Here is a 17,504-nt window from a genome sequence, read left to right as displayed (position 1 = left end):
TATCCTTTTATTTCTCCTTTTTCTTACAGTTCGGGCAATAGGATCATTTTGTGTGTGTGTGTGTGTGAAGTATTCACTTTTATTTTATTTTTTATTGAAATATGGTTGATTTACAATGTGTTAATTACTGCTGTACAGCACAGTGATTCAGTTATATACATATATATGTATATATTTACATTCTTTTCTATTCTTTTCCATTACGGTTTATCATAGGATATTGAATCTAGTTCTCTGTGCTGTACAGTAGGACCTTGTTGTTTATTGGAATGATTTTTAATATCACGTGCCCATGGGTTATGTCATCTGTGAACTGCACTTCAGGAGAGCCAAGAGGACTTTCCCAGAGCTGACATTCAAGCCAGGACGTGCACTGGTGTGGCCACGCCTGTGGTTTAAACACAAAAGCATTAAATTACGGGTTATTAATCCATTGGTAAATGGTCACTGCCAAGAGTCCCCTACTATTCCCCTCCTGGCTCTCCCTGGGGACCCCCTGGGTCTCCCCCTGACCCAGCAGCCCAGGGGTTAACACGAGGCACAGAGGGAGGAAAGGGGGTCCCAGGGACTGTGGGATGAGCCAATGCATTTACCAAGTAACAAATCTTCCATGTATCGCCCCTGGACATTACAAAATATTTGCTCTGAAAAGTGAATGGCTCTCAAAGACATGTTTACAAATGCACCTTTATGCACGTTAACTCAAACTGGAAACGACCCAGTGTCCGTGAACACATGAGACAAACTGTACATCCAGACGATGGAATACTCAGTGATTAAGATGGGTTGGGGGGGCCACGGGGGGGAGGAATGAACTACCAATACATGTAAAAATATGATATAACCCTCAAAAGCATTATGCTGAGTCAAAGAAGCCAATGCAAAAAGCCATATACCATATGATTCCACTCATGTGAAATTCTAGAAGCGTCGAAACGAATCCTTAGGGACCAAAAGCAGATCAGTGGTGGCCGGGGCCTGGGAGGGGCCGGAGGGAAAGACAACAAAAGGAGCACGAGGAAGTTTGGGGGCGGGTAGGAATGCTGTGTGTTTTGATTGTGGCGGTGGTTTTTCAAGCGTGTATGTGTCTGTCAAAACCCATCCCGTTGTCTGCTTTGATGGATGCAATTTATTGTATGTAAATTATACCTCAGTAAGGTTGACCCCCAAAAAGCAGATGGCGGAGAGGGGCCAAATGGCCTAGAAACATTGATCTGTCACTAGAAGACGAAGCTGAGTCATGACGCTGCCTGTCCGCCAGACTGTCACTCTGAGCTTGACCCCGGGCCCAAGCCCAATCCAAGGCCAGCCCGAGCCCTTCCTCCCCTGCCAGGCTCCTTGGGAAAAAGCAAGAGGGGTGTCCCAATAATAGGAGTGGGTGGGGCAGGGGAGAAAGGGGGAGAGAGATGGAGGCTAGGCTCCAGAGTGGCCCTCCAAGGCTTTTTCTTCTGCTCTTATGTAACCTTCATCAGCGGCCTTTGGGTGGGGCCCAACAGAGCCGTTGTCGCCAGACGGTGACACCTGGCGGCGCTTGCCCAAAGTCACATAGCTGGTAGGTAGCAGAAGTGGGGTCTACACCAGGGTAACAGCCTCTCATAGCAAGGAGGCTCTGTAGCTGGAGCCCGATTCATTCCTTCTGCTAATATTGAGTACCTACTATGTGTCAGGACCTCTGGTGTGCTCTGGACATACAGCTGTGAGCAGGACAGAGGTGGCAGCCTCCTGGAGTGTACGTCCTAGTGGGGACAGGGTCTGGGAGCCAGCTGAGGCCCTATCAATACCGAGGAGGCTTGAGATGGTTCCAGTCTTTCTATATGACCTAGATCGGCATTTTAGGCAAACTCATGGCATGTGCTCGGCAATTTTAAAAAATGGAATAGAGTGCTTGCTGTGGCAGCACATACATTAAAATTGGAACGATAGAGATTAGCTTGGCCCCTGCACAAGGATGACACGCAAACTCGTGAAGCGTTCCATATTTTTCTAAAATATGACACAAATGACCCTATCTACGAAGCACACTCACAAACATAGAGAACAGACTTGTGGTTACCAAGGGGGCAGGGGGTGTGGGAGAGATGGGTGGGAGTTTGGGATTAGCAGATGCAAACTGGTATATATAGAATGGATAAACAAGGTCCTACTGTATAGCATGGGGAACTATGTTCAATATCCTGTGATAAACCATAATAGAAAAGAATATGAAAAAGAATGCATATATATGTGTGTGTAACTGAATCATTTTGCTGTACATCAGAAATTAACACAACATTGTAAATCAACTATACTTCAATTTTAAAAAATGGAATAGAAACAATTTGGTAAGTGGGAATTCCCTGGCGGTCCAGTGGTTGGGACTCACTGCCATGGCCTGGGTTCAATCCCTGGTCGAGGAACTAAGATCCTGCGAGCCTCACAACGTGGCCAAAATTTAAAATTTTTTTAAAACTTTGGCCACGCTGTGAGGCTCGCAGGATCTTGGGCCTTGAGGATATGGGGAGGGGGAAGGGTAAGCTGTGACGAAGTGAGAGAGTGGCATGGACATATATACACTACCAAACGTAGGGTGGATAGCTAGTGGGAAGCAGCCGCATGGCACAGGGAGATCAGCTCGGTGGTCTGTGACCACCTAGAGGGGTGGGATAGGGAGGGTGGGAGGGAGACGCAAGAGGGAGGAGATATGGGAACATATGTATATGTATAACTGATTCACTTTGTTGTAAAGCGGAAACTAACACACCATTGTAAAGCAATTATACTCCAATAAAGATGTTAAAAAAATTGTTTTTAAGAAAATTTAAAAATGGGTAAGTACTGTTTGGTGGACCACGGCCCAGTCGTATGTACATATATTTTCTACATAGATTGTACATGCAAAATTACATATGTAGGTGTGTATCTCTTTAAAGAGGCATCCCTCATCATCTAAATCTCATCCATTCTCCCAAAAGCATGAAATAGAAAATTGGGCAGTAAACAGCTATTTCAAGTGAGGAAAATAATGCACTCCTAGCTCCATCCAAAAAACCCCAACTGATTTCCCCAAATATCATTTAACACTCTTATTAAACACTTCTGTAACAACCCACTAAGGCTTCTGGCATAATAGAAATCATTGAAAACAATTACTTAACTTATTCAACACTTAATGAACTCATTAGTGGCTATGTTTGTGTTGCACAGAATCAGATATGAATGATATTTCCCTGCCACACAGCAATGATCAGAAGTAACTACATAAACCCAAAAAAGGTGCTAAAGCTGTAACATCTATAATTGGTGGTGCCTCCAGGCACCTGGCAGAAGTCTACATAGGGACCTAGGAAGGGGGAGAGAATATCGGTCACGAGTAACATGCTTCAACAATGCACAAGACAGGGCTTCCCTGGTGGCGCAGTGGTTGAGAGTCCGCCTGCCGATGCAGGGGACGCGGGTTCGTGCCCCGGTCCGGGAGGATCCCACGTGCCGCGGAGCGGCTGGGCCCGTGAGCCATGGCCGCTGAGCCTGCGCGTCCGGAGCCTGTGCTCCGCAACCGGAGAGGCCACAGCGGTGAGAGGCCTGCGTACCGCAAAAAAAAAAAAAAAAAAAAAAAAAAAAACAATGCACAAGACAGGGTCCTGTTAACAAGAACAGGTGAGTCTTGACTGGTGTCGTCCGCGTCCGGGACTCAAATAGAACTGAAAACAGTTGCAGAACAGGTTTTTGATTCAAACAGCAAATTGGGGGTTAAAAACACACAAAAAAGAGCGAGTCATTATTGGGACTATTAGGATAGTAAGAGTTATCAAGGGGTAACTGCATTCCTATGGAGGTGGTTATAGTCGGAAATGAACTTACCACAAGTGGTACAAAATTTTTAACTGGAAGCTAACATACCTAGGGTACATAAGGCACACATCTTAAATGTACCGGTTCGTTTATTTTTCCAAATGTTTACATCTGTGTAAGCATCAGTCATATCAAGATATAGGACATCTGCTGTGTCATAGAAAGTTCCCTTGTGCCCTCTCCTGATCTATATATAGATCCTCATAGGTCACCATTGTTCTGATTTCTCTCACCACAGAACAGTGTAGCCTGTTCTAGACCTTCATTTACAAATGGAATTATAAGGCATGTACTATTTCTGGTTCTTTTCACTCAAAATGTTATCTGTGAGATGCGTCGTGTTGAGTATATCAATCCTTTCAGGCTTCCATCGAACGATTGTACCAGCTAATCCAATTGATTCGTTTCTAAATTTTGGCTATTACAGAGAGCAGCTATAACACTTGTGTACCAGCCTTTGTGTGAATAGGAGCTTTCATTTCTCTTGGGTAAATACCCAGGAGCGGGACTCATGAGCCCCACGGTAAGTAGATATTTTAAAGTACACTTTGATATTAAAGTGCCCAGTTTTTATAAGCAACTGCCCAGTGATTTTCCAAAGTGACTGGACCATTTTGCATTCCCACCAGCAATGCATGGGCTCTGTCCAGTTCCACATTCTCATCAGCACTTGGTATTGCTTTTGTAGGTTGCCATGCCAATAAGTGTGTGTAGTGGTATCTCACTGTGGTTTCCAACAGTGTTGTGTGTGTATATATATAGTTTTATTTTTTGGCTGCGTGTTTTTTGATGAACAGATATTTTATTTCAGTGAAGTCCAATTTATCATTTTGTTGTTTTCTGTGTGGCTAGCACTTTTAGTCAAATTCTTGAAAACATCTGATTAGATATACTTGACAATTTTATTGCTGAAAAACATCCTCTGGAGTAACAGCAGTGTGTGTCCTCAGTCTCCCCTCAGAGTTCCCGGGAGTGTTTCTGTTACTGTGAAGGGAACAGAGGGCCTGGGGACAGGGTGGGATTGTACTGTGGAGAGTCACAGAAAACACACACACACACACACACACACACACACACACACACACACACACACACACACAAACACACACACAGCTAGAGCTACAGCCACCAAAATAACCATCAAAGGAGCCAACAACCTGTCAGAACATCCTCTGCTCGAAGAGGGAAGAATTTCCCATGGTGCCCTGCGCCCTGAGACACGAGGCCATGCAGGCTCCCAGGAGGGGGTGTGGAGGCCGCTACTTCTCCATCTTGCTGTTTCCTAGCCTTGGGTGGGGACAGGAGTTGAGGACTGGGGAGATTTGGAGACAGACGGTCACACACACACAAGCAAACGCATATACCCCAGCAGCGAGGCCTCCCAGATCTCACGGCAGGGAGGGAAGCGGAGGCTTGTGGCTCCCCGAGCGTGTGCGCGGGACTCTCCAAGAGGCCCTGTTTGTCCGTTCATCCACGCCGCATGATTCCAATGTCCAAAGCACCACCCCCCCCACCGGGGCAGGGAAGGTCCCTACTGGGATTTACATGACTGATTCCTTCTCACACGTGTCAGCGTCCCCGGCAGGTCCTGGACGGCGTTTGAGGAGAGGGTCCCCTTCCTCGGTGGGGACCGGCAGCCCAGCCGAGGGCGCCTCACTCTTCACTTGAATCAGCTCGGGCAGTGAACTGCGGGGCTCTGTGCGATCCACGTAATTCTGGAGGAGTCCCGCCCCAAAGGCATCCCCTTCCACGTTGAGGACGGTACAGGACCGGTCCCTGAAGGGGGAACAGTGAGGGCGAAGTGGGTGGGCGGGGAAGGGTCAGGGCCCAACTCTCTCCCCTCTCCCTGCCTGTCACCTTCAAGTCCCCTCATGCCCTCCTTCACAGGACCCTGTTCTACTCCTCTTAGGAGCTCATCCCTCCATCCTGTCAGGAGCCCACATAGCCCTTCCTCTAGAACCTTAAAGATCTTTTCCTCTAGAACCCCAGAAGCCTCCTACCCACCTTCCTTCCGCTAGAATCCCAAGGGTCCCATCAGGCTTTCTCTGCCTTAGGACCCCCAAAATCTCCTCCATCCTCCCTGGATCCCCAAAGATCCTTCTTCCAAATCAAATACAAGATTTGTTCCTTCTGGAACCTCAAAAAATCATGCCTCCCTTTCCTTGGGGCCCCAGAAGACCCATCAATGCCTCTTTCTTCTTCTGAAATTCTAAGTTCTCCCTCAGGCCCTTCTCCTCCCTAGAATCCTCAGGATCTTTTTCCCTCCTCTTTATATACTGTCTGTGTGGGTGTGTGTGCCATTTAAAAAAATTGAGATACAATTCACACACCATAAAATTCACCCTTTAAAAGAATACATCCCAGTGGTTTCTGCTTTCTTCAGAGTTGTGCAACAATCACCACTATTTAATTCCAGAATATTTTCATCACTCCAGAAAGAACCCCTCGTACCCATTAAGCAGTTATCCCCAATTTCCTCCCATCCCCCAGCCCTAGGCAACCACTAATCTACTTTCTGTCTATAGATTTGCCTATTCTGGAACAGTTCATATAAATGGAATCACATATAATGTGATCCTTTTTGTCTGGCTTCTTTCACTTAGCATAATATTTTCAAGGGTCCTATGTTGTAGTATGTATGTTTGTATCACCGCTTCATTCCATTTTATTGCTGAATAATATTCCATCGTGTGGCCATATGACACTTTGTTTATCCATTCATCAACTGATAGGTATTTGGGTTGTTTCCACCTGTTCGCTATTATGAATAGTGCTGCTATGGGGATTTCCCTGGTGGTCCAGTGGTTAAGACTCTGCTTTCCAATGCAGGGGACGCAGGTTCGATGGCTGGTCGGGGAACTAAGATCCCACATGCCTCGGGGCAACTAAGCCCGTGTGCCGCAACTACTGAGCCTGCGCTCTAGAACCCATGCACCATTAGAGAGCCCGCGTGCCACAACTAAGACCTGACTCAGCCAAATAAGTAAATTAATTAATTTTTTTTGAAAGGTGTTGAATTTTTTTTTAAAAAGTGCTGCTGTGAACATTCACGTACAAGTTTTTGTGGACATGTTTTCAATTCTCTTGGGTTTAAACCTAGGAGTGGTATTGCTAAGACACAATGGTAACTCTCTATTTGACTTTTGAAGCCAGACCGTCTTCTAATCTTTTACGCTCTTAACAGCTTAATCATGATAGCTAACAATTACGTAGCGTTTTCTACTTACTGTTCTAAGTAGTTGTTCTAAGAAAGCTGCGTGTATTAAGTCATGTAATCCTCCAGGAGGAACTCTTCTCTCCATTTTACAGATGGAGAAACTGAGACACGGAGATTAAGTACTTGCCCAAGGTCATTATAACTAGCAACAGTGGCTCCGGGAGCCTGGTCTAAGAGTCTGCTCTATTAACCACTGGGACATGCTACCTTTCTGGGGTTCCTCTCGGAACCCCAAAGATCCCTTTCTTCCCTCTGATTGGAACACTCAAGGTAAGGTCCCCTCCCCTTTCTTCTAGAACCCCTTCCTTCCTCTCTTCTGCTCAGAGGCTCTCAATGACCCTCTTGCTCATCCCCTTTCTCAGGAGTACCCCCGAGCCCTCCGAACCCCCGCACCACACTCACACTAGCCAGTCCACAGCCAAGATCAAGGAGATGTCGTGAACCGGCAGGCTGACCGCCTCGAGGATGATGGCCAGAGTCAGGACACCCCCGGCGGGGATGCCCGCGGCGCCCACACTGGATGCTGTGGCGGTGACCCTGCGAGAGGAGAGGAGAGGTCAGGGAGAGGCCGCTCGGTAATGGGAGAAGCTGTGGGGGTGGGGCTGCTCCTCCCACCTCGTGTCCATTCTCTAGAGAGGGGTCAGGTGCCTTGAGGGTCCTAGCCGCAGCGCCCCCCGCACTCACAGAATAGTGATAATCTTCATGAAGTCCAAGGATCGCTGATTGAGCTGTGCAATAAACACGGCAGCCACACACTGGAAGAGCGCGGCACCGTCCATGTTGACAGTGGCACCGATGGGCAGGATGAAGCGGCTGATGTGCTTGGCCACGCCGTTCTTCTCCTCCACGCACTTCATCATCAGCGGCAGCGTGGCGGAGCTGCGAGGGACCGAAGATCTGAGTTAGCACGAGTTAGCACGAGCTCACCCGGCCAGCCCGACCGGGCCCCGCCCACCGCTCAAGCCACGCCCCACCTACCTCCCCGGACCAGGCCCCGCCCACACAGCAACTCATCTCAGGTGCAAGCTCTGCCCACCAGCCTAGACCTCTGCTCCCCACGACCCCGGGCCTCCACCCACACCCCTTAGCCCTCTCCGGCTCGCCATGCCCTTCTCAGAGCCAGAAGGCACTAGGGATCCTACAGAATGGAAGCATTCCAAAATATAGGGAGTCTTGTATATAGTAGCCAACGGCTCCTCCTTAAAATACACATAGAAATTCATAACTAAATTCTAGAATGTCTGAGCGCTCACTGACTCACACCCCTTCCCCATCTCTACCGAGAACAGACCTCGACTAAGAATGACTCTACTCTTGGAGATGCTGCTATAGAGAGGGTTGGATCCTGAGGGGACAGGGCCAGCGGAGATGGACAAACTACTCAGGAGAGGTGGAAGGAGCTTTTAGAGGTTGGATGCAGGGTAAAGCACTAGAGTCCCCCAAGGCCAGGCCTTGGGGTGGGGAGGGGTTCTCAGGAAGGGAGGAATAAATCTCCAAGGCAGTAGTTTCCTAATGGTGTGGCGGGGGGGGGGTTCCCTGTACCCAGATCCCCTGTCCCTAGACAAAATTTCAGGGGTCTTTAGACATCTGATGCCTGCTCCAGGCCCCTTAAGCTTAAAAACCCTGCCCTGGTCTGCCCCAAGGTCACACCTGGAGGAGGTCCCGAAGGCCGTGGCCAGCGGCGTCATGATACCCCACAGGAACTGGTAGGGGTTCTTGCGGGTGAAGAAGAAGTAGATGAGGGGCAGCACCAGGAGCCCATGGATGGCGTGGCCAAGCAGGCAGCACAGGATGTATTTGCCGAGACTGGCAAAGAGCATCCCCACGTCCTCCATCTCCACGATCTTGCCGGCCACCAGGAACAAGATGCCCACAGGGGCGTACCTAATTACCCAGGAGACAGATTGCCACCTCTGACCATGTGCCCACCCGGGGCCAGGCACTGTGCTGGGCACATGGCCTGACCGCATTTCTCAGCCTCCCTCACAGTCAGGAAGCGCCCACAGCAATGTGGGCTGATGTTCGGGCACCTCCCCTGCCATCCTCCGTTCTCTCCCCTTGAACACAGTGCCACTGGGAGATGAAAGAAGTTTGGGTGGTTCCATCAACCACTTGGAGTAGAGTCACCCACCAGATTTGGGCTTAACACATGACCAGGAGAGAAACACCCACCATGCATATCATTTACATTTTCTGGGTTTGTTTGTTACAGCAGCTAGTGGGACATAAACCAATACACTCTCTCACCATGAAAAATAAAAACCGTGGCTCATGTCTTAATGACAGCTCCCAGGTATGAAGCATTTATGACGTGCCGAGCCCTTGAACGGGATTGAATCTTCACTACAACCCCACAAGGGAGCTCCTATTTTGAGTCTCTTGCCGCTATCATTGAATTAAAATCAAATAGGTCTGTAAAACAGGGGCCACAATGTTACCAACCTCATAGGAATCTTGGGAGGATGAAATGAGATGCCAGTTGAAATGAGGTGAAAGCTTTTGGTACACAATAAGTGAAGTCTATAGACTTCCGCTGGGATTTTTTTTTTTTTTTTTTTTTTTTTTTTTTGCGGTACGCGGGCCTCTCACTGTTGTGGCCTCTCCCGTTGCGGAGCACAGGCTCCGGACGCGCAGGGGCAGCGGCCATGGCTCACGGGCCCAGTCGCTCCGCGGCACGTGGGATCTTCCCGGACCGGGGCACGAACCCGTGTCCCCTGCATCGGCAGGCGGACTCTCAACCACTGCGCCACCAGGGAAGCCCCCGCTGGGATTTATTATCGCCCTCTCCTGGAGGGAAGATCCCAGGGGTTGCATATGTCTCCCAGCCGGGAGGGCTCCCCACATCACTTTCCTTGATTGCCTGATCGCTATGGCTGCTTGTCTCCAAACCCCTTCTCCTCTTTAGTTACAGAAGGAAAGCACCATTTCCCAGCCACCTGTGCACCTAGGTTTGGCCAAATGCCCAAGTTCTAGCCAGTAAGATGTGCCCAGAAATTATACAAGTACTTGACAAATATTAGCTAAGCTTGTTTACTGTAGGCACGCTATAGGTCAGGCACTGTCCCAAGAACTTTACATGTATTAACTCACTCGTGCCTGGTACTATCAATGCCGTTTTCCAGAAGGGGAAACTGAGGCACGGCGGGATAAGTAACTTGTCGTAGGGCACTCAGCTGGGAAGTCGTAGCACCGGGATAGGAACTCAGGCTGTCCAGCTGCAGAGCCTGCTCTTACCCACACACCAAGTGTCTCTATTAGTTCCACACAGCAGCTTCTTAGATGTCAGCTACCCTGGAATCAGGGTTGGGGTGGGAGGAGATTTGGTAAAAATGCAGCAGCCCTAACCCACCTCCTGATTTCTGACCTTCTGACCCAGGATGGGTCCTGAAAATCAGTGTGACACCACGTGGAGATGAGACAGGGGAGGTGGCAAGGGTGAAGCTGAAGGCCTCTGCACGTGTTTCTTTCCCTCATTGTCTGAGGCCATTTAACAAAAGCTCATACATAATGGTGATAATCGTAGCTGACATTAACTGAATGCTCAGTAAGTGCTAGACATTTAAAACACTTTCTAAGTGCTTTACTCACAGCTCAGTCACTCCTTTCATCTTCATTATAACCCTATAAAGCAGGCACTGTCTTCCATTATTGATCCAAAGGCGAACATTTGATGACAGTGAAATCTCGGAAACTGAGATGCGTTAGCCAGGCTGCGGCCACAGCTCGGCGGTCTTTTTGTCACCTTCCAATAGGATCAAGAAGGTTCCAGGATCAGTATTAGCTCTCACGGCATACAGCACTGTCCTCACCTTAGAGATGAGGAAACTGAGGCACAGAGAGAGTAAGTCACTTGCCTGAAGTCACACAGCCAGGGAATAGTCGATGCTGGATTTGAATCTAGGCCGTCTGGTTCGAAGGAGCGGACAGAGGATCGTCCCACCCCGCCTCACCAGCCCCCTCTCCCACCACTTACCACATGATCCAGGAGACCAGCACCATGGTGGCGTCGTTGAAGGAGTTGAAGAAGCGGATGAGCAGCTCTCCCTCAGGCCCCAGCTTCCGCAGGGCCACGCCAAAGATGATGGCAAACACCACCAGGCCCAGGACGTTCATGCCCTCCACCTCACCCCCCACGGGCACCTTTGGGCGAGAACACATGGGGATGGGCGGGGCCCTTCAGTCGACCTGCACAGTGACTGAGGGCCTGTCCTGCGCGCCGCTGGGACCCAGCAGAGACGAGACCATTCCCCAGGGAGGCCCCATCCTCCCAAGGCTCACAGTCCAGGTCCAGGGACCACCCGGAGTGGACAGGGCTGGGACGGGGGAACCCAGGGGAGTATGGGAACCAAGGAAGGTTGTGCTGCCAAGCTTGGAGGAGGGCAATCAGGGAGGGCTTCCTGGAGGAAGGGGTTAAGGCCTGGAGACCGGGGGTGAACGAGGTAAAGGGAGGGGAGCGGTATTGTTACCTCTTCCAGAGAGAGGTAACAATATGCAACAACCTTGAAATGACTCTAACTTAGGCATTCAAAGAACAGAAAGAAATTCGCTGTGGCTAGGGCGGAATGGGCCAGGCAGAGTCACAGGATGAGGCTGGGGGCGCGGATGGGCAGGGGCAGGACCTCACAGGGGCCCCGGGGACCATGGCGAGGAGCCTAGGCTTTCTTCCGAGGGCACTAGGGAACATGACAGGGCTTTAGGCAGGAGAGAGGCTGGGTCGGGTTTGTGCTTTGGAAAGACTACTCCAGCTGCCAGGCTGAAGGTGGGCAGGAGGGGGTGGGAAGGGAGGGGAAAAGAGGAGCCTGGACCTGAGCGTGGCTGTGGGGAGGGAGAAGAGAGGGCAAAATGGAGATCCCAGAAAGGCAGAAAAGACAGAAATTGGGGAGGGGCTTTGGAGAGTTTAAAACAGATTGCGCCTAAATGTCAGAAGACCCAGGAGACTTCCCTGGTGGCACAGTGGTTCAGAATCGCCTGCCAGTGCAGGGGACATGGGTTGGAGCCCTGGTCCATGAAGATCCCACGTGCTGCAGAGCAGCTAAGCCAGCGCGCCACAACTACTGAGCCTGGGCTCTAGAGCCCGCGAGCCACAACTACTGAGCCCGCATGCCACAACTACTGAAGTCCACACACCTAAGAGCCCGTGCTCCGCAAGAAGAGAAGCCACCGCAATGAGAAGCCCGCGCACCGCAACAAAGAGTAGCCCCCACTCGCCGCAACTAGAGAGCGCAGCAACGAAGACCCAACACAGCCAAAAATAAAAATAATAAATAAAAAAGAAGACCCAGGGGGCAGACGAGACCAGGGTAAGAACAAAATGGAAAAACCAAGGTGCAGGGCCCCCCACCGCCTTCCCAGCTCTTACCTTCACCTGGGTTCCGTTGAACAATATCTCCTTGTAGGAGGTAGCGTACTGCAGGTGGGGTTGGGAAGAGTCAGCATCAATTGTCATCGAGGCTCCCCCACCCCGTCCTGGCACTGACAAGACTCGAAGCCCACCCTAAGCTTCCCTTAAACGTGATCTCATTCCATCCCACCAGCAACCCTGCTGCAGTAGGACTATTCATACCCCCATTTTCCAGAGGCAGAAACTGAGGCTCAGAGAGGTAAAGGCACTTGCTCAGGGTCACACAGCTAGAATTAGAACCCAGAGGGAGCTCAGAACCCATATTCTCATGAGGGGCGTGGATGGGTTTCATTCAGAAATCACCCAGGAGCCCTGCAATATGACCTGTAAATATGTGGGCACGTGTGTTTTTCCAGGCACCACACAAAATCAGGCACCAAGCGGCTGGAAATGGCTGTCTCCCTCCCTGCCCACCCCCCAACCCTGAGGGACACCCCAGAGGACTCACTGAGCGGAAGGCTGCGGACACCAGGTTGGAGGGGAAGATATTTCTGCAGAGATAAACACGGGTGGGGGACAGTATTAGATACCGCAGGAGGAGGTCAGGGGGGCTGGGTTGGCCTCTTGGGGTAAGGGGAACCTTGGAGGCCCCGTCTGTACCCAAATGTGGTCCTCACCCACGCCTCAGCCAGGTTCAGCCAGGCAGAGATGGACCAGGGCCTGCACATCTTTCCAGGCTGTGCAGTCTCAGCTGGAATCGTGGGATTCCACATTCCCGAGGGAATGTGGATTGAGGGTGAGGAATGCCAGCTTCCCAAGGCAGGCTGGGGCAGGGTTACGGGGCCTGGCTCCACCCCACACAGCACCCTCAATACTCTGGACATCTTGCATCAGTCACTTTCTCCTGGAGGCCTGGGAGGGCCGAGGGGAGGGCCGGCCCTCGGGGCGGCCTGGTGGGTTGCAGCCTGTGGGGAAGATCTGGGTGTGTTAGGGAAGAGGTGGTGAGAAAGTGACAAGGATTGACTGTTGCCGTGAATGCGCCTTTGTGAGGATGCAGCCACTCTCGTGTGAGGGTGTCTGGGTGCGATGAAGCGTGCAGCAGTGCATTAAAACCCACTGAGCATGTGAGGGAGCCCGACAGCGGGCCCCGTGTGCCTCAGGGCAAGACGAAAATAACAGCCAAGGGGCCTACCAGCCAGGTACTAAGTGCTTGATACAAATCAACTCATTTAATTCTGCACTATTATCCCCATTTCACAGAAAAGGAAGCTGAGGCACTGACAGGGGAAGAAACTTGCCGTTAGGAAGTGGCAAAACTGGGAGTTGAAACCGGCCAGCTGGTGCCACCGCCCAAACCACTCGGCGACCTCAGATCCCCCCTCTCACCAAAGACGCGGGCGCACAGCTGGTGGTGGTGGTTGGTGGTTGATCAGGTGTTGGTATCCGGTGGGGGAGGGGGGCACGGGTTAGTGTTCAGATATGTGTGACCCCGTTGGCATATATGTGAGTGTGCGCGTGCTCCTGAGCTGTGTTTAGGCAGTGTTCCCCGTGCTGGTGTGGTCTGCGTGCCGGTGTCCAGTTGTGTGTCAGTGGCTGATAGAGCTGGGTGGCTCTGAGATGTTCCAGCTAAGTCGCCGAGTAGCTGGCCCAATGAGTTACATGGATTTGCGCACAACCGTGAAGCTTGCACACATAAACTTCAAGTGGGTGTGCCCGTCTGCAGGTCGGCCTGTACCCACCCAGGCCAGCCAGGGCTGGGTCAGGACACAGCTAATCTCCCCCAGCCAGGAGGTGCCCACCCGCTGTAATTTCTGGACCCCAAGCCTCCCCCCCAGTATCGGCCTGCACTGATGCCCCGAGAGACTGAGGGGAGCCCTGTTCCGTGACTCATCATTTCCTTCCCCCACTTCCAGGAAGTCCCCAACCAACCTGGAGACACTGAATCAGCAGGCCTCAAAGGCACGGCTATGTGGACCCGGCAGTCTGCCCTCCTTGAAGGCGGGGAGAGAGCCATTCTTGAGGGGAGGGGAGCAGAGGCCCAAAGGAAAAGAATCTGCCCCCTTTCTGGGCAGCCTAGTGCGAGGGGAGGGCGGCCGGGTACCAGACAGAGTAGGAAATGGGACGGAAAGTTTGTGGAGGTGGCAGGACTTACCTACCAGGAACTTATAAAGGGGAAGCCAGGGTCCTGCCCAGCTGAACTGGGTGGGGAAAAGAGGTTGAAAAAAGGACCTGGTTTTGTCTGGGGGACACGTGGTGTGGGGAACCACGTGGGAAGAGGGCTTGGTGGGGGGGTCATTCTGATCTCTTCAGGTCCTGCAGGGGCCCCTTACCCAGGGCTCCCAGAACTTTTATCCAGACACTGGACTTAAACCTTTATCCAAAAGCCCCATCCTGGGGCCCTTGGCCCCGCAAAAATCCCCTTCCAAGTTCCCCTCAGGATCCTCCCCCTCAAAGCAGAGACCCTCTCAACCCCACCAAGCATCACCTCTCCCTCTATAAGACTTCCACGCCCCTATCACCCTCCTGTGGGGTCCCGCCTATGCGCGCAGGCCCCCATATTTAGAAATCTCCTCCAGGAGTCTGTTCTCACCCTCTGTACCCTGACCCTCAGGGGGCCAGAGCTCCCCCCAACTATCCCATCCCGTTTTCCTGAGGCCCTGGGGATATCCCGGACACGGAGGACCCAAAACCCCGCCTCCGTCCACGTGGCGACTCCCGCCAACCCTAACACGCGTCCCCTCCCCACGAGGCTGAAGCACCCACCCCCTTCCCCCAACCCCTCCACCGGGCGGGCGGGCTCTGACCTCACAAGATCCAGGAATGAATCGAGCACCTCCTTGCTGGGTGCCTCTTCCACGGAGTCCATGGCCCCGACTGAGGCGTTGATGGCGGCGAAGGCGGCGCCCGGCTGCAGTGCGAGCGCCAAGCCCACGCCGAGCGCCGACGCTAGCAGTGTAGTAACCAGGAAAAAGAGCAGCGCCCAGGCGCCCAGGCGGCCGAGCGCGCTCGGGTCCAGGCTGGCCGCGCCGCCGATCAGGCTGCACACCACCAGCGGTAAGATAATCATCTTTAGCAGACGCAGCAGCAGCTCGCCCGGGAAGGCAAAGGCCTCCAGGCGCGCTGGGCCCAGCGCTAGCGCGCCGCCGGCCCCCGAGACCCCCAGCCCCAGAGCCACGCCCGCCACCACTGCCACCACTGTCAGCAGCACCAACAGGTTGGCGCGAAGGCAGCGGCGCACCTGGTCCCTGGAGACGCAACAGCCGCCTTTTGCCGAGCCTGGGTCCTCTACGGGGACCAACGCCGAGACACCGTTGGCGGTGAGCTCCGCCGCCGCGTACCCCTTGGGGTCTCCCTTAGGCGGATCGGCCACCATGATAAACGCCCCGGGGTTCCTCAGAGCCTGGAAGCTGGGAGCGCTTGGGGCTCCTTCCCCGGACGCTCTCGTTCCTTAAAACTTTGTTAACAGAGCCTGGAGGCTGGAACTTTGGAGGGTTCCTTAGAGTTGTGAGTTCACAGCGCTTAAGTTCCTTGTCTCTTAGAAGCTGGAGTGTTTGAGATTCCCTAGGCTGGGCGCTGGGGCTCCTCTGCTCTTCGTTTGCGCCCGGCGCTGAAAGCTGGCAGGTGGGAACACCTGGAGTTCTTTACCCTGGGGGTTAGGAATACGGGAGTTTCTCAAGCTGGGACCTAGGGTCCTTGGCTCCGGAAGGCTGAAGGCGCCCAGGCGGCAGAGGTCTTCAAGAGGCTAGGTCCTGGTGGCGCAGATCCGGGAGGCGGGGACCTGGGGTGCCTGGGTCCTGGAAACGGAGAGCTGGGGAGCCTGAGTCTGGGGGCCAGAAGACGGAGCTCCGGGAAGAGGGGGGCCAGGCTCTTGGGTCCAGGCGGGAAGATCCGGGCCCCTGGGTGCCGAAGGCGGCGGCCCGGGATCCCGCGAAGAATCAGTTGTTAGCCGAGACCGGACCGCCCGGGCTCGCCGCGTGGCTCTGAGACTGCTTGGCGGAAGCGGCCCGGATTAAGAACCCGGGGCGAGGCTTGAGAGAACAGGGACAAACCCACCGGTGCCGATTGGCTCGGTCGGGTTCAGGGCCCTCCAGGGCGGGGCTTTGGCTGGAGTAGGGCCAAGTCACCCCGATACAAGGCAGAAAAACAATGGTTACATTCAGGGGCGGGGTCCGGGTGGGGTGGGGGTGGCGGGTCCGAAGGGGGCGGGGCGTTGGGAGGACGCTTTTCCCTGCCGGAGGTATTGGGTTGGGGGCCTTTAAGCCGCAAAAGTGCCCGGCGCGAGGGTCTCTAGAAAGTGCCAGGTCTGCAAATCAATTTAGCCTGAAACTCCTCTGCCGCCCTAAATTCCGGTCTTTTGTCTCTTCTCGTCAATTCCTCGAATGTAAAATACAGATCCGTCACGTGATCGGTGTAAGCGTTAAATGAGATGGAGTGATTTATTTAATAATGTTAATAATTTTCAAAATAAAAGTTCTCAGTTCAGAGCCCCACACGTATCAGTTAATGGCAGTTATTATATTAGGATTGTAATCCACTTCCCCCTAGGTACGCAATTTGCAATTCATCCATTAAAAATTATAATTCAGTTTAATGACTGTGCTAATGCGTTTGCTTTCACCAGATATTTTCCCCTTTTTTTTTTTTTTTTTTTTTGCGGTACGCGGGCCTCTCACTGTTGTGGCCTCTCCCGTTGCGGAGCACAGGCTCCGGACGCGCAGGCCTAGCGGCCATGGCTCACGGGCTCAGTCGCTCCGCGGCATGTGGGATCTTCCCGGACCAGGGCACGAACCCGTGTCTCCTGCATCGGCAGGCAGATTCTCAACCACTGCGCCACCAGGGAAGCCCGTCCCCTTTTTTAATTTTTAAAAATTAATTAAAATTTTCAAACCTACAAAATCGTTCAGAGGATTTTAGAGAGAACATCCACATACCCACCACCTAACGTCTACAATTATTTCATGGTACTTCTATATAAAATTTCTACCCATTTATCTATCTCCCTAGCCACCCACCCATTTACCTCCTTTTGATGCATGTCAAAGTGGCAGATACCAGCGCACTTTCCCTGTGAACACTTCAGTATGTATGCATTTATTAATCAGGGTTCAATATGGTCTT

The 17,504-nt window shown here is 52.3% G+C and overlaps 1 protein-coding gene and 1 non-coding gene across 2 annotated transcripts; one reads left to right on the top strand and one right to left on the bottom strand.

Annotated features, from left to right (window-relative positions):
* Positions 1-1,881: 1,881 nt before the first annotated feature.
* LOC131745687 (U6 spliceosomal RNA) lies at positions 1,882-1,983 on the top strand. The gene has a single exon (XR_009332419.1). It is a non-coding gene; the product is annotated as a U6 spliceosomal RNA (small nuclear RNA).
* Positions 1,984-4,711: 2,728 nt separating this feature from the next.
* On the bottom strand, positions 4,712-16,561 carry SLC1A5 (solute carrier family 1 member 5). Its single transcript, XM_059045457.2, has 8 exons — positions 15,191-16,561; positions 12,895-12,937; positions 12,405-12,452; positions 11,019-11,185; positions 8,696-8,929; positions 7,730-7,924; positions 7,448-7,582; positions 4,712-5,604 (listed from the first exon to the last, which is right to left on the bottom strand). Exons 1-8 carry the CDS (start codon positions 15,757-15,759, stop codon positions 5,370-5,372), a joined length of 1,626 nt encoding a protein of 541 aa, XP_058901440.1. The 5' UTR covers positions 15,760-16,561; the 3' UTR covers positions 4,712-5,369.
* Between the last annotated feature and the right edge of the window lie 943 nt (positions 16,562-17,504).

This window comes from Kogia breviceps, chromosome 18 (genome assembly GCF_026419965.1).
Source record: "Kogia breviceps isolate mKogBre1 chromosome 18, mKogBre1 haplotype 1, whole genome shotgun sequence".
NCBI classification, from domain to species: domain Eukaryota; kingdom Metazoa; phylum Chordata; class Mammalia; order Artiodactyla; family Physeteridae; genus Kogia; species Kogia breviceps.
Note: the sequence above shows the minus strand (reverse complement) of the source record. Positions and strands in the feature narration are given on the sequence as shown.